Below are 20,985 nucleotides of genomic sequence, written 5' to 3'. Positions count from 1 at the left end.
GGCACTGGGCAGAACCAATAGCTTTTAAACTTCAACAGCACCTGCCTTCAAGTGAGAAATCGTTTGTCTCTATAGCAGTTCTAGACCATCGGTATGAATGAAATGAGTACGAAGGTCTAGTTAGGACTAGGCTAGCATGGTTCAGGACCTCGTCCCAAACTGTTTCCTGTCTTCCAGGGTGTCATGGCTCCTGTGCTTCCTGTTGGGGCCCCTCTGGAAGCCAATGCAGCGTATGCCTTGGGCCCCTGCTGCTCCACCAGGGCCACTGTGTGGACTCCTGTGGAGAAGGCCTCTATCACAAAGACAACACCTGCCACAGTAAGACACCCAACCTCTGAGCAAGGCAGCAGAGACCTGCTGGCTGCAGTGTAACACACAGACTAACAGGCAGGCAGGGAACAGGTGTGTTCTGTCTGACAGACAGGTAGACTGACAGGTGGACAGCTTTGTGTGGACAGAGAAGTAGACGGACAGACAGACAGACAGGTAGAGGTTTTTACAGGTACGACAGGTAGACAGAGAAGGAGATAGATATGTAGACAGACAAACAGGTAGATGTGTGTCAAGGTTCCCAGCAGATAGACGGATAGGGAGACAGACAGGTAGGCAAACAAGTGTACAGACATGTAGACAGACAAACAGACAGCTAGGGTGTCCAGGTAGACAGACCTGTAGGTAGAGGTGTACAGGTGTGCAGACGGGTAGAAGAATTTGTTTGTAGAGGGGAGTCCAGGTGTGCAGACAGGTAGACAGACAGGTAGAGGTATGTCCAAGTGTGCAGACAGGTAGACAGACAGGTAGAGGTGTGTCCAGGTGTGCAGACAGGTAGACAGACAGGTAGAGGTGTGTCCAGGTGTGCATACAGGTAGACAGACAGGTAGAGGTATGTCCAAGTGTGCAGACAGGTAGATAGACAGGTAGAGGTGTGTCCAGGTGTGCAGACAGGTAGACAGACAGGTAGAGGTGTGTCCAGGTGTGCAGACAGGTAGACAGACAGGTAGACAGACAGGTAGAGGTGTGTCCAGGTGTGCAGACAGGTAGACAGACAGGTAGACAGACAGGTAGAGGTGTGTCCAGGTGTGCAGACAGGTAGACAGACAGGTAGACAGACAGGTAAAGGTGTGTCCAGGTGTTGAGTTGCGTTCTCTCCTCAGACTGCCACCCCTCCTGCCGGTCTTGCCAGGGCCCTCTGGGCTCCGACTGCCTGCGGTGTCTCAGACCAGAAGACGTCCTCCTCCCTGTAGACCCCCACCTCCCTCACGGAACCTGCTCACATGCATGCCCCTCCCACTTCTACGTGGACACGCTGCACACATGCAGAGGTAACACAGTAATACAGGGTACATAGGTGTATGTGTGTTTGTACGTCTGTGTTTGCATCCTTAAGCATCTTGGCTCTTCTCCGCTAACATGCTCACTACAGGATCCTATCGTATCACACTGGGAGCCTGATGCCTTCTGTCTAGAAGGAGCAGGGAAATAAATATAAATTAAAGAGCCGACCGCCACGCCACGAACCTGCCCTTCAACGTACAGTCACAAAACCATCAAACCTAACCCTAACCCTACCGACCAATAAACCATCAAACCTAACCCTAACCCTACCGACCAATAAACCATCAAACCTAACCCTGACCCTACCTACCAATAAACCATCAAACCTAACCCTGACCCTACCTACCAATAAACCATCAAACCTAACCCTGACCCTACCTACCAATAAACCATCAAACCCAACCCTAACCCTATCGACGAATAAACCATCAAACCTAACCCTAACCCTATCGACGAATAAACCATCAAACCTAACCCTGACCCTACCTACCAATAAACCATCAAACCTAACCCTGACCCTACCTACCAATAAACCATCAAACCCAACCCTAACCCTATCGACGAATAAACCATCAAACCTAACCCTGACCCTACCTACCAATAAACCATCAAACCCAACCCTAACCCTATCGACGAATAAACCATCAAACCTAACCCTAACCCTATCGACCAATCAACCATCAAACCTAACCCTAACCAGACCATGACGCAGTCCAAAAACCTAACCCTAACCATTAAGTTTGATGATGATGGGGTTAAGTTAACCCAGCCTTTTGGCGTTAAGTAAAATTTTGACGATTTTCGAAGATTTTTGCATTTTTGGACTGTTGCTATAGTGCCACCATTGTACAGACTAATCTTTATGTCAGATTGAAGATAATGGTCCATAGATGATATGGGCAAAATAATTTTTGTCAAAGTCAAAAAACCTGGGATCGTTAGGCAATGTACTGTTTTTAATGAAATTCAAAATGGCGGAAAATCTGGGAACCGGAAGTCATAGGTTCTTGAGGAATATTTGTTCAGCATGTGGATATGCATGTGTGAGTAAAGTTTCATGAGTGTAGGTCAAACCGGTTACGAGATATGCTTGTGCAAAATTTGCATTTTTGGACAGTTGGTATAGCGCCACCTTTGGGCCAATCAGTGTAATATTTGCTGTCTGCTAATTTTGGGTCAACCTCTACAGGTCTAGTAAGTTTCATAAAAAGCGTGCGATCGGTGTAGGCTGTGTAAGTCAAACGCGTCTGAATAATAATAATAAAACTAACAATTACAATAGGTTGCCTCGCACTTTGTGCTTGGCACCTAATAATTCATGAATTTGATATTCCAGATCTCAGAGAGCATTTTATGTCACCCACCTGGTGATATAATAGTGTCAGATATTATACTGTGTGTTTGTGTTTCTGTGATATTCACCCCTCTGTTCACATCACCAGGATGCCACGTATCTTGCCTCCAGTGCACAACAGGAAGTGCAGACGACTGTACTTCCTGTCTCCCCCCGGCGCTCCTCCATGAGGGACACTGCATCTCCACCTGCCCCCCCAATGCCTTCCCCTTAGAACACACCTGTGCAGGTAACCTCTCCCATCCACCAACACACCTGTACAGGTAACCCACACACCAACACACCTGTGCAAGTAACCTCTCCCATCCACCAACACACCTGTACAGGTAACCCACACACCAACACACCTGTGCAGGTAACCTCTCCCATCCACCAACACACCTGTACAGGTAACCCACACACCAACACACCTGTACAGGTAACCCACACCACAACACACCTGTACAGGTAACCCACACACCAACACACCTGTACAGGTAACCCACACACCAACACACCTGTACAGGTAACCCGCACACCAACACACCTGTAAAGGTAACCCACACATCAACACACCCGTACAGGTAACCCACACACCAACACACCTGTACAAGTCACCTCCCCACAAACTCACCTGTACAAGTTACCAACACACCAACACACCTGTACAGGTAACGCACACACCAACACACCTGTACAAGTCACCTCCCCCACCAACACACCTGTACAGGTAACTCACACACCTGTACAACACACTTGTACAGAAGGCTGTTGCATGATCTATTTTTTCAGTCACCTTCATACCCTCCTGACTTTTAAACATGGTATACAGTATATGGTGGTATTCATGTAAAAATAAATAAATAATAATAATTTTAAAACAAAGCTGTGATGTTGGTGATAGAAGTCAATGTAGCATGTATGACGTTGTCTAGCCTGAAGTGCTGTGTGTCTAATATGCAACTTGCCAACTTTGGGTCTTGCTCTGTTACTTATGGCCTATAGAATAATGAATAGATGGGACATAAGCGCCCTTCCATAGATTCAGTCAAAATCTCAACGAGTAGGACCTAGGTGTGCACCTCCTCCCCAATCACCTGTTCAGGTAACTCCCCCCACTCACCAACACACCCGTAAAGGTAACTCCCCCACCAATTCATCTGTACAGTAACCTACCCAGCCACCAACACACGTACACAAAAATCCTCTCCCAGCAACACACCTGCAAAGGTAACACACATATATTATTATTATAATATATATATATATGTTATAACAACAATGTGCTTCCTGTTTCCCAGCATGCCATGCGACGTGTGAGGCGTGTTCTGGGGAGTCACTGGCTGACTGCCTGTCGTGTCCGCCGCCTGCCTCACTGCAACAGGGCTCCTGCAGAACCAGCTGCCCCAACAGCACCTACCTGCACCCCTCTGGGAACTGTCGCAGTGAGTCTGTGTGTGTTTGTCCAATGTGCACGCTTTTGTGTGTGTTAATTTTTATGCGCATATGGGAATACTTTAGCACCTCAAAATAAATGCACATGCAATACAGTCAAATTGAAACCTATCACAATGGAAACAGCACTAGAAATCACCATGGAAACGATACTATGGGTCACCACGGAAACATTTTGCTTTCTGTTGCATGGGTTAAGTGCACCACCTTGGTCCATGGGTAAGGCTGGCCCACTTTTTAAAAATGTTCTGTGAATCCGGACCTGTAGTGTAACTTAGCTTGGTGGGAACTTTCACAGAGGCAAACACCACACTGTGACTCAAGAAGCGAAAAGTTCTGCCTTTTAAGGTGCTGTAGTACGATTTAAGAGCCATTCTTTTTATTAGTTATTTGTTAGGCCCAGTCATCCATCTCCCTCTTAGCGCTCGCTTGGCCACAATACAACACAATGAATCAAGAGAGATGTCCGTGGCTATTATATATCTGGAAGTTCTGCTGCTGAACTTGAGAACTCTGCAGCATTGTGTCGTTTTAGTATGTTTTATAACAGCAGTTTTTCCTGGAAGTCACACTGCTACCAGAAACTGTTGAAACCAGAAATGACGGCGACTCCATGTCACCGCCATTAATATTTACTATATTGTATTATATTGTGCTGTATATCTATATATCTATATTTATATCTATATATATATATATACAGTATATATATATATATATATTTAAGCAATAGATCACGACAGGCTGTGGTATACGCTCATTATACCACAGTTAAGGGGCGTTGTCCGTCCCGACGCGCAGCGGAGGGGCGGCGACCCCCTTCACTGTGGTATAATGACCGTATATCACTGACTGAAGTGATCTATTGCTTTTATAAAACGGTTACGTAAATATGGCGAAATTAAAGTCATAGACACCCTCAATTTTGAAAAAGCTAGAAAGTCGGAGCCTCCCGGCTGCCGGCAAAGTGTACGGTGGTTGCTATGCAACACACTGTAGCGTCCTTCAGAGAGAAGGCTAGGCTACAGACGGTAGCTTGGTTCGCCGGCAATTTAGCCTTCTATCGAGTTCACTCGAACTCGATAGTAGGCTAAATTGCCGACCGTGTGCCTATTGCTTTACAACATTTCCACCCTCTCCAGCAATCAACATGTTTTTTAGGCTTCAGTGAACTATGCTATCGCTTTTATACATACATAAACAACAGTTAGAGTTAGGCGCGGAGTGATACTGAACTCTGTAAACTGAACGGGCGTCATAGCTGTGTGTATACGCTCAATATACAACAGTTGGGAACCAATCAGATCGCTTGATTTAAGCCACCCGTTTTATAAATATATATATATATATATATATATATATATATATATCTCCCCCTCCCTCTCTCTCCAGGGTGCAGTGAGGGCTGTCAGCGGTGTGTGTGGGACCACCAGAGCGGGGTGGGCAGTGTGTGTCTGCGGTGTGGGGCCCCTGAGGACCTCCTTCTGGGGGACCACTGTGTGTCCCACTGTCCCTGGGGCCTCCACCCATGGCACGGAGCCTGCAGGAGTAAGAGCAACAAAACCAGACATTACACAATAGTAAATCACATGGCATAACATCACATAATAATAAACAACAACACATAACATTATATTATAATAAATCACATTACATAACATTACATAATAATAAATCACATTACATAACATTGCATACCTTTACTTTACTTTTATATATCTTAACATAACAGTACTTAGAAATACATTACATTTCAATACAATGTGTACATTACACAACATTCCAATAAAATACATAACATGACTTTACATCACATAACATTACTTTACATCACATAACATTGCTTTACATTACATTACACAACACAACATTAGATTACATTACACTTCCCCTGGCATGGAGCCTGCAGGGGTAATCTGACTTTAAATAGCACTCACATACCTCTAATGAGCATTACATTACAATCATGAATGAATACTATCAGAATATTGTGTGTATTGTATATTAATGCAACATAATGGGACCTTATTGTGATTATTCAGTGTGATATCTATTTTCCCAGGATGCCATTCTTCTTGTGAGGCATGCAGAGGGCCGGACCCCAAATCTTGTACTTCCTGTCCAGCCGGTCACTTCCTGATGACCTCTGGCCTTTGTGCCCCTGCCTGTCCTGTTGGTTACTATGACAACGGTCACAGGGTCTGTCAGGGTGGGTCCAGAATAATATAATAAAAGATCCATCTGATTATAGTAATATATCAATAAGACATCGATATATCATTGTATGACTTTGACCCTAGCTGCCTCTAGCGAACCCTAACCATCCCTAGCTACCTCTAATAACCATAACTATCGCTCAGCTATATCGAACACGCCCTAACTATCCCTCAGTTTACCTGGGCCAAACGCTCATCTTGTCCCTTCAGCATGTGACGAGCAATGTGGGTCCAGCTTACTATAACTTAACTTAACCCTTACCGACCCCAACTAACTCTGTGTACTTGTACCTGTCCCCTCAGCATGTGACCCTCAGTGTGGGTCGTGTTCTGGTCCGGGCGTCTGTCTGTCCTGTCGGGACCCTGCTAAGGTGCTGCTGTTCGGGGAGTGTCAGTACGAGCGCTGTGCCCACCAGTACTACCTCAACACCACCACGCGCACCTGCACAGGTACACGCTACACAACCACACACACCTGCACAGGTACACGCTACACAACCACACACACCTGCCCAGGTAAGCCTCATCACTATCACACACAGCTGCACAGGTACACCTCTACGTCACCAGTACTACCTCAACACCACCACTACACCACTATGTCACAACACACACCTATACAGGTACCCCTCAACACCACACACACACCTGCACAGCTACGGGTCTACACCACCACACACACCTGTACAGGTACCCCTCTACCCCATCACACACACCTGCACAGGTACCTGTCAACACCACCACACACACCTGGAGAGGTCTACCTCAACACTACCACACACAACTGCAACGTTTCACCTTGAATCCACCACACACACCTGGAGAGGTACATCTCAACACCACCACACACAACTGCAACGGTTCACCTTGAATCCACCACACACACCTGCATAGGTATGTCTCAAAGCCCAAACACACATCATCCATACTCTAATAACATTCAGTGTTTCCCACAGGATTTTGAGAGACTGTGGTGGGTGGATCTTGGACCCTCTAGGGGGGTCCAACGGCATGCTCCCCCGGAAGTTTTTTTTTTACATTTTAAAGTTAAATGCATCAATCTGGTGCACTTTGAAAGCAAAATTAAGAGGCTAGATCTATGAAGACCTGTGTGCTCTTGTAAACAATTTAATCATAAACACATTGGTTGTATAGGTACGAATGGTGAAAACACAAAATCAACTAGAGCATACATCTGAGCCATCAAAGAAATTACGCAAACGTGGTTAACTGTGTTGAACTAGTTTATTTTTTAGAAAATAAAATAAAAAATAATTAATCCCATCATCCCTATTTACAAACTTTGCACCCTGAATTCGGACATTTGATTTTCCTGGGCTTTGAGAAAAACAGCTCTAATGCCCTTTGGTAATTAAATGCCTTTACAGGTCTTAATTATGTTAATGAGAGATTATGAGAAGTGTAAGAATTTTTTTCGGTTCATTCTGAGACTGTGGCGGGACAAATTAGACCATGGCGGGCCGCCACAGTCTAAGTAATTAATGGGAAACACTGACATTCATGAAGTCTGGGATATGTGTTCTAGGAATCATTCATACCTCATTATCATATTGAGGACAGACCTGATATGTGTATTAGTAACATTCATACCTCATAAACATATTCATGATATGTATATTAGTAACATTCCATGTGGCTTATTTCACTTCCACTTATTTCATCTAAGGGTGAATAGTTGGAGGTGTTGTGGACAGCACTGGTAAATATGCAGATGCATAAATATGTTCAGCCGAATATTTCTCTACTTTCTCTAATATTTCTCTACTGACAAAGCATGCAGCTGAGTGTAGTCTATAAAAACAGAGCCAAATGCTGATTTTACTCCTTTTTAAAAAATAAAACATTTTATATATAACTATTTTAGATTCACTGCACAACTTTTTGTTCTCTGGCTCATATATATTCATATATATATGTTCATGTACCTCCTCCAGAAAGTGTGCTCAGAAGTCATGTTATGTATGTTTTTTGTGAATTGAATGAATCTTCATGGTCTCCAGCTTCAACGTTAGCCATGGAGATCGGAGGAGCTGTGGGTTAGATGATGCTTTGGAGTGTGTCTGCTGAGAGGTTGTGATGCTGTGGGTTAGAAGATGTGATACCCATTTACTATACTAAAGTATATTGTCTCTTACTAAAGACTAGTTTGGCTTTATGTCTCTTAAGTGTTCAATCCTTTATTGGTCTCTGTTGTAACTCTTTTGAATGTTATGTTATTGATGTCTTGCGTCTGTACCACCCCTCCCCATCAGAGTGTGAGTGGAGGTGCAACGTGTGTGTGGGTCCTCAGCCCAACGACTGTCTCCAGTGCATGGAGGGTTTTGTCCTGCAGCACGACATCTGCACCCCCACATGCACCCCGGGGTCCTTCCAGAGAGGGGAGCGCTGCTTCGGTCAGTCCAACACACACACACACACACACACACACACACACACACACACACAGACACTCATTCACTCACTCACTCACTCACTCACTCACTCACACATACACACATATTCACTTATTCACTCACACACACACACACACACACACACACACACACGCACACACACACACACACACACACACACACACACACACACACAATAAGAGTGAGTATTTTGTGTCTCCCTCTCTGAGAGCTGATGTGAAGGGATTTAAGAACCTTAAGATCATAAGATCTGAGGGATGAGGGGAAATCAAGGTAAACAGATCTGAATGGCTTCTCTTACCACTGTTTCTGAGGTGAAACTGAGCTTCAAACACGTTCCTCCCCCTTCTCTCCTTCATCTTACACAGACACAGAGGAAGAACCTAGCATTTGATTTGTCTGCAATAGGGTTGTAGAAATGAAGGCTGACTCTACTGTGTTGAGCATCATCACATCATGTGTATTGAAGAGAGAGGGAGGCTGCAGAAGTCATACATCCTGGGAGAATCCAGGTCTGCCAAAGAGAAGGGAGTCCTCTAGTGGAGGATTGGGGGAGCAGCTGCAGCAAGTGGTAACTGTGTGTGTGTGTGTGTGTGTGTGTGTGTGTGTGTGTGTGTGTGTGTGTGACCAGATTGTGATGCCCACTGTGCTGAGTGCCAGGGCCCGGCGGCGTGCCTGCGGTGCCAGCCCCCCTACTCCCTGCTGGGGGTTCAGTGTGTGCTGGGCTGTGGGAGGGGTCACTTCCCAGACACCTCCACCCAAGTCTGCCAACGTAAGAACCTGGGCTGGAAGGAGAAACACCACTTTCATTTGAAATGTTTAACGTGTTTAAGAATATATGTATTTGATGCAGCACATTTTATATCCAAAATATACAAATATTTGAAGATCGGTTAACCGGGTCCTTTCGCACTGGGAAATCAAAGCATTAACAATGCAGGGTTAGGGGTTATATTCCCTGTGTTGTCAGATAGTGCAGTAGTGTAATGTATGTGTTTGTGTGTGTGTGTGTGTGTGTGTGTGTGTGTGTATGTGTTTTTGTGTGTGCAGCGTGTTCCTCAGACTGTGTGGTGTGTGAAGACGTGGGCCACTGCAAGACGTGTGGCGACCAGACTTTCCTGATAGGGGGGTACTGCACCACCGACTGTGGACACGGTTACTACGGCAACAAGAAAACCAGGAGCTGCCAGGGTGAGGATATAGCTCAGTGATGAACTCTTTTGATTCATAGGCCTACTCATAGGGCTGTCTTACTAACGTCAACATCCTGGCTCCACCCACTACAGTCCCATGGAGGCTCAACACCACATCCTATTAGCCAAACTATCGTACAACCAGGAAGTTCCCTGAAACAGACACAAAATAAGACCTTTAGTATGTTCCAATCATGGACCTATATAAGGACAGCGGATTGTTTACCGACCATGGAAGTATAAGTTACTAACCCCTCCAATGATTCTCTATATGTGATCTTTAAATTACACTCCTCATGCCATCTGGGCAACAATTATTATTATTTAACAATTATTATTTATATTATTATTTTAGATTCCTTCCAAGTAACTATTTTTGAAAAATGCATCAATAATTTATATAAAAATAAATGGTTATATACATATCGACCAGCAATGAAGTTGGAGTAGCCTACCCACATAATGAATTGTAATACACCAACATTGTTAACTGTCATACATAGCTAAACAAGCAAATGAAAATTAAATACCAACGCAACTGAATTGTTTATATTAGTTTTTGACCATGATACATAATGCATCAATAAATGGTGAATCGCAATGATCGCAAGCAGAGGAACGTGAGAGTTATTGAGTGCACGCTTCCAACAGCTGAACCAGTCTACAAATCCTTCGGCAACTTTAAGTGATTAAAAGTCACCACAGTGCCTAAAAACCACCAACGTCATTCATGTTAAGTAAAAGGAAAAACCTCGGACACGAGAAGTTAAAGGAGCCGTGCACTGAGTCCTCTCGGAGGCCAAGCCGAAACAACATTTGTTTCACTACAACTCCTTTCAGCTGCCTACCCCTCCTTCTCCTGCAAAAAAAAAAAAAAAGGCTAATAAAACGCTTGAGGTGGCGTTTTGAAAAGAGAAAACTTTAATATAATTATAATTATTATAATTATATAATTATGAGCCTTTGATTGATGTAAGTAAGTAAGTACTTTGTAAGGGTAGCTGCAAGTAAAAAGAAAAAGTATGCGATTTGGAAAGTAGCCCTTGTGTTTAAACTGGTCTTTATTAGCAGCATTTAATGGTTCATTAATTACAATAACACAAATAATGATTCATACATTAAATATATAATAAATAGATTAATTAATAGCAATGGAAACATGGATTTATACATTCATTATATGATAAAAGAGAGATGTGTTCAGTTCAGGGGTTTCTCTCTCTCTCTCTCTCTCTCTCTCTCTCTCTCTCTCTCTCTCTCTCTCTCTCTCTCTCTAATGTGTATCCTCTCTGTCTCTCTCCCTAGCTGACCTCCACCCTCCCACCCTGAGTGTGAACGGCTCTCTGCTGGTCCCACTGGGTGGCTCTGCCCCCCTGGGGGTCAGCCTGCTGGTGGTCAGGGACCTCGACAGCCCCCCAGACGCCCTGCTCCTCAGGCTGATCCTCGCCCCCACCGCCGGGCACCTCCTGCTGCTGGGGGGAGGGGGAAGAGGAGAGGGGAGGAGGGATCTGCTTCAGGGAGACTCCTTCACCCTCAACCAGCTCCAGAACGGACAGGTGGTGTACACACACACCCAGGACCAGCCCAGGTATAGAGGCAGTGTGTGTGTGTGTGTGTGTGTGTGTGTGTGTGTGTGTGTGTGTGTGTGTGTGTGTGTGTGTGTGTGTGTGTGTGTGTGTTTGAGTGAGTGTGCGAAATGTATATTAATGTGCATGTGCAGATTTTATTTGAATACTGCTGATTTTAAACCTGTGGGTGTGCTTGTGTGTGTTTGTTTGTGTCTATCTCTGTTTCTGTGTGTGTGTGTGTGTGTGTGTGTGTGTGTGTGTGTGTGTACAGGAGAGACCAGTTCACTCTGTGTATTGCTGACCCTCAGCTGTTGTCTCAGACAGAGACAGTTGCTGTCCAGGTTGTCTCTACACAGGTACACATACTATTGATACAGACACAAACGACATGAGTGCATGAGGACTGACCCGGAATTCAGCAGAAGTCTGATGATTGCTAGACACCCAGGCAGAACAGCACTCAAATGTGGGGAATAAAGTCCATAAAAACAACAATGTATTTAAATTTGTTTTAGATAAACTAGAAGGGAAGGGATATGCCAGTAGCAGCTCAAGTTGTGGTCCAGTCACATGTGTTTACTGTGAACCACAACCAGACTAAAACTACACAAAAATATGACTTTCATTCTATGTGGGACTAGCCTATAGACTAAACTAGAGTGGTGAAAGCATCCTTAGTTACTTGGTTCTCTACTTTGTTCATTATTTACTCACATATTTAGTAACTTAGTTAATTGATTGCTTAGTCACATAATTACTTAGTTACTTGTGTATTTGGTTACTTTGTTAATTTATTTCTTAGTTACATAATTACTTAGTTACTTGTGTATTTACTTACTTAGTTACTTCTTCCTGGTTCCTGTGTCCCAGCCCCCTAAGGTGCTGTCTCTGGCCCCCCTGCTGGTGGATGCTCCGGGTGCTATGGCAACAATCACTAAGGAAGTGCTCCACCTGGAGGACAACGACAACGCAGCCGAGGTGCTGCTTGTGGTGCTGGAGCCGCCCCAGCACGGCCACATCACCCGTCTCCATGGTAACGGGGAGCTGGGGAGGTTCGGTCTGGAGCAGCTGAGCAGGGGTCAGGTGGTGTACCTCCACGATGGCTCCCCCACCCACACAGACCTCTTCATGCTGCAGGTCAACGATCAGCACCACTACCTGAACATCCCCATTATGGTCCTCATCTCACACATGGTAGGCCCTGGTCACTCTACCTGTCGCCCTTTCTATGTCCCCGTCTCTCTCTGTGTACCTCCCTCTTTATCTCTGTCTACAGTCGACAGACAAGACCTTATCAGCAAAGGTGTAACACACATGTGCACGCACACACACAGGCTCACATGCTCACACACAGACAGATGCATGCACACACCTTGTGCACGCAGCTTGTGTGTGTGTGCACATATCCATGTGATTGAACCGTATTGAGTTGTCAAGTTTGAAATTAGTTTCCTAAACTGATTTTTGTGCCTTTTATTGTTGTTTTGCTGGCGAAGCTGGACTTGAAGGATTTATTTCTTGTTGCAAAGAATCATCTAACCTTTCAGGCTGTTGTAAGGCTGTTGCTAGGCCATTGTTTGGCTGTTGCTAGGCTGTTGTCAGACTTTTTTTACGCTGTTTCTAGGCTGTTGTTATGCTGTTGCTGGGCTGTTTGGACGCTGTTAATGCTGTGACTAGGATGTTGCTAAGACTGTTGTTAGGGCGGCTGTATAGGCTGTTGTTGAACTGTTGTTCAGGCTTAATCTAAAATAAACATTATTATTATCCTGCGATGTCTTCCAATGGCTGATATGTGTTCTGTATGCATTGCTGTCTAAATCCTATCCTTATCATCAGTTATGTAACCAAGAAAGCAATCTTTACAAATGGACTGCTGGCCAGCTAATAATGCAAGAAGGCACTGTGCACATACGTTTTGATTCAACATGTCTCATACTGACATGTTTTACTTTCAATACATCATGAACATATGTTACAGGGTCAATTGCTTGAATGAAACATGCTACATGAAGAAGCAAGCAAACTCGATGCTGAACCAATGTTCTAAATAAGGGTGTCTACACTCTAGATTCCAGAGTGCACACTCATTGGCCGTGTCCCAATTCAGGGGCTGCGTCCTTCGAAGGACACGTCCTCGAAGGACACGTCCTTCGAAGGTGTGGCCTTCGTAGACTGCGAAGGCCACACCGAAGGCCGAACATTTCCGGATTGCGTAACCAGCCGTTAACGTCCTTTACCTTGCGTGACCACGCGCCGTTCCTGTCTCCTAGCAACCCTGACAGCTGCGGTTCAAACCGGACAGTGGAGGAGAAATATGGAGCCAGAAATCATAATTTTATTTGTTATGTTTTATCTTTTATTGGAGGAGTGGGAGAAGATTCACCGCCGGGTGAAGAGGAAGAGAGGACGTTGGCTTAACGTTAATTAGTTTAACGTTATATGTCTAGCGTTAATGTCATTGAACTTTGACAATAAAGATATTTATTTATATACATATTTAAAATGAAAAACAAATCTGAAAAAAAATCCAACGCGCAAGGAATGTTGGGATGCGTTGGGCCATGAAGGATCCATCCGATGGGTCCTTCAAATCCGGGAAACGAAGGCTGCATATCTCGGCATCTCGCATTCGAAGGACCCTTCGAAATGGGACAGCACTTGACGCGCCGCTGTGACGTATGAGGTCTTCAAATGTGTCCTTCGAAGGATGCAGCCCCTGAATTGGGACACGGCCCCTTATTTAGAACATTGGTTCAGCAAACTCAATGCTGAACCAATGTTCTAAATAAGGGTGTTTACACTCTAGATTCCAGAGTGCACAGATTATTCTAGAGTCTAGGTTCATGCTAGACTATAGATATAATGGTGTTGACAGAAATTGGGTCATATCTATCTTTTCCTTTAAATGTAGCGTGTGTGTGTGTGTGTGTGTGTGTGTGTGTGTGTGTGTGTGTGTGTGTGTGTGTGTGTGTGTGTGTGTCGGCGTTTGTACAGACCCTATCTCCCAAGATTCGCTCCATCCCAGTGTCGTGGGTGAAGGAGGGGGGGATGGTCCAACTCAGCCAGAAGCATTTGAAGGCGGAACTTCAGGGTACCGCCCCTGACGACATTATATACAGCATCATGTCACTCAACGGACAACCCCAACACGGTAACAATTCACTTGCTATTAACATGCTGATAACATGTTAGCAGAATTATATCAACAATACATGCATAAACATATGGAGATGCATATGGATGCAAGCAGCTGTGATGAAGATGGTCATTAACCGTGCTCCTGGCTCCTCCTACATGTCCAGGTGAGGTGGTTCTGATACCCATGCCAGCGGACGCCCCAGCGGACTCCTCCTCCTCTTCCTCCTCCTCCTCCTCCTTCACCTCCACCTCCACCTTTACCCAGCAGGACGTCAATGACGGAGCTGTCTGGTACAGACACTTTGGAGACGGCACCCAGCGAGACACCTTCCACTTCCAGGTCAGTGTGAGGTCACCTCCTGGACGTCCTACCACTAAGGAGGGGTATCTCATCAACACATGAGGAGCTGTCATTGTGTTCTTACGGAGTTGAGCGGTGAAGCCCAGCCTAACTGTGAAGCTACCCCAAGCGTAGCAGAAAGCTCAGATTTCCAACCTTGATGCTGCCCTCAGAGTTCAAACAATATTTCACTCGCACCCCAGTTGAAGCTGAACCCTTGAAGTACGTCCAATCAGATTACAGCTCTGTTTGACATTCTAAAACCAACAGAAGCGATATGCTGATGGCTTTCTTTGAGTAAATACATGTTCTATGAGATCTGAACACCCAACCTACACCCAACCCATGAGGTGATCATGTGTTGACTGCTTAAAGATCCCATATCATGCTTTTTTAGGGTTAATAATTGCATTTGGGGGTACTACAATTTCAGCATCTTTCAAAAGCGGTCTGATCTGTATCAAGTCGCTTTAAGGCCCCCATCCCGCCCACTGCACAGTGTGACCCTGATCACCCCTTTAAGCTGACCATTCACAAAACGTCCTGTAAACTACGACTGCTCTGTTACTACATATTACTATATATGTTTGCTGTGTATGTGTGTGTGTGTGTGTTTTCAGGTGTCTACGGAGGGCTCACCTGACCTCCAGGGTGACCCCCAGGTCTTCTCAATCGGGGTACTCTCTCAGGGGCCCGGAGTGCCACAGCTGGACCCAGACTGCCAGCTACAGCTCACGGTCAGAACATGGGACTGTTTTGCACACTTAAGAGCCCTGTTTTACTGATATAATAATTGCCTGTATTAATATGTGTCTGTTTGTTTATTAATGTGTGTGTGTGTGTCTTTGTGTGTGTGTGTGTGTGTGTGTTCCAGGCTTTAGAGGACCAGGTCACGGAGATAACGTCCTCAGCGTTGTTGTTCATCGACTCTGAATCTCCAAGCCACAAACTGATCTACAACATCACCACTCCATTACTGCCAGGACAAGGTCTCTCTCTGTCTGTCTGTCTGTCTGTCTTCAATTCAATTCAAAATAGTTTTATTGGCATGAGTTCACCCTGTTGCGTTAGCATTGTAGCACACCACTGTTTACCAATTAACTGTGAAGATGATGGTTGTACAGCTCTTCTTCTCCAGAGCTGTACAACCCAGGTTACAGATCCCATATCATGATTTTTAAGGGTTAAGAATTGCATTCAGGGGTACTACAATCCGGTTCCAACGTAACAGCAGCAATCAGATCACAAGAAGCACCACACGAGGTGACCTTCTAATCCTAATTAGGAAAAGCACATTTGGTCAAAAATAATTTTCTGTTTGAGCAATACAAAATTGGAATTTTTTGTATTGCTTACCACTGCCTACCACTATCAAAGATATACATACATACTCCACCTTTACAGCACACCTTAAAACATGGCTGTCCGACAACTATAACTGCACACATTAATCTCTGTCAGAGGTGACTTGTCTGTTTGATGTGACGGTCATTGTTGCTGCCACTCCATCTCTGCTACCTGCCTGCATTTTCTGAACGCTTTGCGCATGCGTCTGTCAATTTCACACCCCCGAGAAGTTGTAAACATTGCGGGTAGCCAGGGGGCGGGACTTCTGCACTTCAGCCCCGCCCACTGCACAGACTGACGTCACACTGTTACGGAAGTAAAGTTTGAGCGCAAGCAAGCTGTTTCACACAATTATTGAGGGGCTTTCTCTGTGGGCACACCCCCCTGGCTCGGGCTCCAATTTTTCTAGCTTAGCAGATGTAAAACATGTATATATACGTCATATAACAGTCTAAAACAAAGGGAAAAGTCGAAAAAGCATGATATCACCCCATTAAAGTTCACAACCCCACATGAAGGGCCACTCCCATATGAAGGCACTCTCCCACATGAGGGACAACCCCACACCTGACGCTGATGTCACCTCTCTGTCTCTCTCTGCGGACCCAGGGGCGATCGAGCACCGCAACGTCCCGTACGAGGCGGTCAGGTTCTTCTCGCAGGCCGATGTGGACGACGGAAAGATCCTGTACCGCCCCCCCGCAGCCCCCGCCCACCTGCAGGAGCTGTACCAGTACTCCTTCACTGGTACACACACACACACACACACACACACACACACACACACACACACACACACACACACAGGATGTCTGTAGTATTCAGAACATGTCTTATTCCCACAGGGTTGCCAGAGTCACTCAGCGTCTATTTCACAGGTATGCCTCCCCTCTCCTCCTCTCCTCCTCTCCTCCTCTCCTCTTCTCCTCCTCTACACACACCTCCCCTCTGCTCCTCTACACACGCCTTCTCTCCTCCTCTACACATGTGTGTATCATGTGTATGCATGTGTGTGTGAGCGCAGTGTCCGATGGAGAGCATACTACTGGGGTGCTGGACTTCTCCATCCTCCTGCTCTCCAACCACCAGCAGCCCCCCGTATTCCAGGTCCTCCAACCCCAGCTGGAGGTCAGCCTGGGGGGAGGGGCCAGCTTGGGTAACACACACACACACACACACACACACACACACACACACACAATGTATATAGTACATGTAATGTATCTAATAATTTGTTTGTAGGAGGTCAGCAGCTGGCGGTAGCAGACGCCGACACGTCTCCTGATGATCTGGAGTTTGAGGTGGTTGAGACGCCCCAGTACGGAACTCTGCTACGCTCGGACATTCCCATGAAGACTGGTACACACACACACTCACGCACGCACATACACACACACACACACACGCACACCCATGGAAACTGGTACACACACATGCTGTGGTGCCTCACACCTGTCCTCCCTGGTGAGGTTGATCCATGACACGTGTTTCCACAGGGGAGGTGTTCAGCTTCAGCGACGTGACGAGGAACGCTCTTCAGTATCAGCACGCCGGACTCTCCACGCAGGAGGACGCCATCACCTTCTCTGTCAGCGACGGCGTCTCCATGGCAACCACTGTGGTGCAGGTGGTGGTCCTCGGGGCTGGGGCCGACGGACCCAGGAAGGATCCGGGGGCCGTCTTGTCCCTGGAGGTCGGGGAGAAGAGCAGCACCGTACTGCGGCGCTCGCACCTAGCGTATACGGTAACACACCAAGTCTAGCCTGTTAGCCTAGCCTATACAGGTACACAAGTAGCTGTGTACCTGTATAGGCTAGGCAGTGTACCTAGCTGTGTACCTGCCTAGCAGGTAGCCTAGCCTACACAGTACCACACCTAGCAGGTAGCCTAGCCTACACTGTAACACACCTAGCAGGTAGCCTAGCCTACAGTGTAACACACCTAGCAGGTAGCCTAGCCTACACTGTGACACACCTAGCAGGTAACCTAGTCTACACTGTAACACACCTAGCTGGTAGCCAAGCGTACACAGTAATACATCTAGCCGTTAGCCTAGCCTGCACGGTAACATAGCTAGCCATTAGCCTAGCATTACAGTGAGTCCACCTACACCCATGATGTTAGTTGAGCTAACAACACTGAGCTCTGGAGATGTACTGGAAGGCTACTACAGTTAACGCCTCCAGGCTGAAGTTCGGACGGTGGTCTTCTGCCTGTAGGACAACTCGTCTCCAGACCAGCAGATCCGGATCCAGCTGGTCTCGGTCCCGATGTACGGCCTCCTGACCCGGGGACTGTCCCCCCAGGACCAGCAGGAACTGGCAGAGTACTCCACGTTCACCATGGAGGACATCAACAAGCAGCGCATCCGGTAGCAACTCTCTCCTTCTCTGTTGCAGTTGGTAGTGTAGTAGCAGCTCTCTCCTTCTCTGTTGCAGTCGGTCGTGTAGTAGCAGCTCTCTCCTTCTCTGTTAGTCGGTCGTGTAGTAGCAGCTCTCTCCTTCTCTGTTAGTCGGTCGTGTAATAGCAGCTCTCTCCTTCTCTGTTACAGTCGGTCGTGTAGTAGCAGCTCTCTCCTTCTCTGTTACAGTTGGTCGTGTAGTAGCAGCTCTCTCCTTCTCTGTTACAGTTGGTTGTGTAGTAGCAGCTCTCTCCTTCTCTGTTACAGTTGGTAGTGCATTAGCAGCTCTCTCTTTCTGTCTCTTACAGTTGGTTGTGTAGTAGCAGCTCTCTCCTTCTCTGTCTGTTACAGTTGGTAGTGTAGTGCCAGCCCTCACCTCCCATTTCATGACAGTTAAAGTTGAACTATAGTCAGAATCAGTGGTCATTTCTCTAAGGCTGCAAGGGAAGCTCAGCTTCCCCTAAAGTTAAAAAAATTAAATGGTCAAATATATACTGTGTAACATGTCATTGACTAAAAATGCGTTAGAACACGTCCATCTCGAAGACAAGTTTGTTCATAATCAGCCACTTTCGTTTGACTCGATTTCCTTCTCATACATTCTATTGACTTCACTTGATGAACCATCTTCCGATTTCAGTGGCGCATCTCTCCTTCATACAATCTTTGACACACATACACACACACACACACACGCACGCAGGCACACAGAACCCCTTTGCGCTTGCTCCTTCTCGTTCTCTCCCGGTCAAAAGTTGTACACGACCCATGTGCTGTTTGTGGCAATTATTTCCATCGCTATAGCCTATGAGCTTTCAGTAGACTAATGCAAAAATGGACCGCTGGCTTAAACGTATACCTCTACAATTTCAGCGCGAGATTGCGCAATCAGTACAAATTCATGGTACATGTGGATACTGATGTACCATGAAGATGTGACTAAGAGAGGAGAGGGACAAACTAATAGGAGTGTATATAGTTAAGAAAATAAGTCAGCAACTACTATTGTCTAGTTATTTTCTCTGTTCAATAGAGACTTCTTTTATACTCCTATCGGCTTGTCCCGTGCGCGTGCTCGTGCGCAAGCACAAGCCCAAGCACAAGCCCAGTAGGCTACACCTGCAATCATATAACAACGAAGATGACCTTCTCTCACACACACACACACGCACACACACACACACACACGAGTAGATGTTTTAATTTTTGGTATATTCCTCCTGGGGGACTTCTTATTATTTATTTTGCTATTTTGTTAGATGCTGCATCTGACATCAGAATGCATTATTTTGCAGTTTGCACAATTTAATTGCACAAAAAAGTGCCAATGTTAAAGAAATGTTTAGTAAATATTGATATGTTAACAAGAAATGTTTTGATATCCTTATTGTGTGAAAAGTTATATTGATCAAGTAATGTGAAATAATCGGTCGACTAATCGAAAAAATAAACGCTAGATTAATCGTTCGAAAAATAATCGTTTGGGACAGCTCTAGTCCCACAGATGCACAGCGTCTCTGGGGGTGAATTGAGGAGTGGACTGGCCTGGATGCTGGGCTCCTGCGTGATGATTGGAGGGTCTGCGAAAGACTGAGTTGCCGTTTGATTGACAGCGATTTTAAACTATAAAACGTCGCGGGAGCTTAGTCTTTAGTCCTCAGTTAGGGCTGGGCGATATGGCTGAAAACTATCACGATATAAGTGTTTCATATCGGTCGATATCAATAATTATTGATAACAATTTTTTTTAAAGGACCAGGAGAAAAATATAAACGTAAACAGTTTTATTTTAAACTTAACCTTCCCCTGATTGTAGACAGACAGGGAAAAGGAATGTCAACACAACCATGGAAAACTCAAATAAATATAAACATAAGTCTGACTTATGTTAACTTATGCTAACTTAACAATTATCAATTATAAAGTGCTCAAAAACATGTGCTACAAAAAAGTGTTCTAAAAACATTTGCAGTGTTAAATGTAAACATAAGAGATGAGATCATGAGATCACTATTGCATTACTTGGTAGGTGGATTAAAGCTTATCTTCAACCTAGAACATGGAACATATGGATGTCATTGTTGTTGGGACATGGAAATATGTCCAGTACTGTCATGAACCATCATCCATGTTGTAAAGATCGCTAGTTATCATGTTCGCTAACTAGCGATTAGCGCCTATTAGTGATTTTGTTGTTATGCTTGCTATCCATGTTATAACGAAA

The 20,985-nt window shown here is 45.4% G+C and overlaps 1 protein-coding gene across 1 annotated transcript in view; it reads left to right on the top strand.

Moving 5' to 3' along the window:
• Window positions 1-20,985, top strand: part of fras1 (Fraser extracellular matrix complex subunit 1) — a 115,090-nt gene that overhangs the window by 59,278 nt on the left and 34,827 nt on the right. Inside the window, exons 16-38 of the mRNA XM_084468494.1 lie at window positions 178-318; window positions 1,155-1,322; window positions 2,778-2,918; window positions 3,970-4,113; window positions 5,516-5,671; window positions 6,186-6,332; window positions 6,643-6,789; window positions 8,613-8,753; window positions 9,406-9,546; window positions 9,825-9,965; window positions 11,273-11,555; window positions 11,807-11,891; window positions 12,406-12,729; window positions 14,530-14,686; window positions 14,838-15,013; window positions 15,634-15,750; window positions 15,888-16,002; window positions 16,970-17,107; window positions 17,206-17,238; window positions 17,385-17,516; window positions 17,603-17,719; window positions 17,857-18,104; window positions 18,580-18,731. Coding sequence (XP_084324620.1) covers window positions 178-318; window positions 1,155-1,322; window positions 2,778-2,918; window positions 3,970-4,113; window positions 5,516-5,671; window positions 6,186-6,332; window positions 6,643-6,789; window positions 8,613-8,753; window positions 9,406-9,546; window positions 9,825-9,965; window positions 11,273-11,555; window positions 11,807-11,891; window positions 12,406-12,729; window positions 14,530-14,686; window positions 14,838-15,013; window positions 15,634-15,750; window positions 15,888-16,002; window positions 16,970-17,107; window positions 17,206-17,238; window positions 17,385-17,516; window positions 17,603-17,719; window positions 17,857-18,104; window positions 18,580-18,731 — 3,544 coding nt within the window. The remainder of the gene's footprint in view (window positions 1-177; window positions 319-1,154; window positions 1,323-2,777; window positions 2,919-3,969; window positions 4,114-5,515; window positions 5,672-6,185; window positions 6,333-6,642; window positions 6,790-8,612; window positions 8,754-9,405; window positions 9,547-9,824; window positions 9,966-11,272; window positions 11,556-11,806; window positions 11,892-12,405; window positions 12,730-14,529; window positions 14,687-14,837; window positions 15,014-15,633; window positions 15,751-15,887; window positions 16,003-16,969; window positions 17,108-17,205; window positions 17,239-17,384; window positions 17,517-17,602; window positions 17,720-17,856; window positions 18,105-18,579; window positions 18,732-20,985) is intronic.

The sequence above is a fragment of the Micromesistius poutassou genome (assembly GCF_964030765.1).
Source record: "Micromesistius poutassou genome assembly, chromosome: 5".
Lineage (NCBI taxonomy): Eukaryota > Metazoa > Chordata > Actinopteri > Gadiformes > Gadidae > Micromesistius > Micromesistius poutassou.
This window is presented reverse-complemented; position numbering and strand designations above follow the sequence as displayed.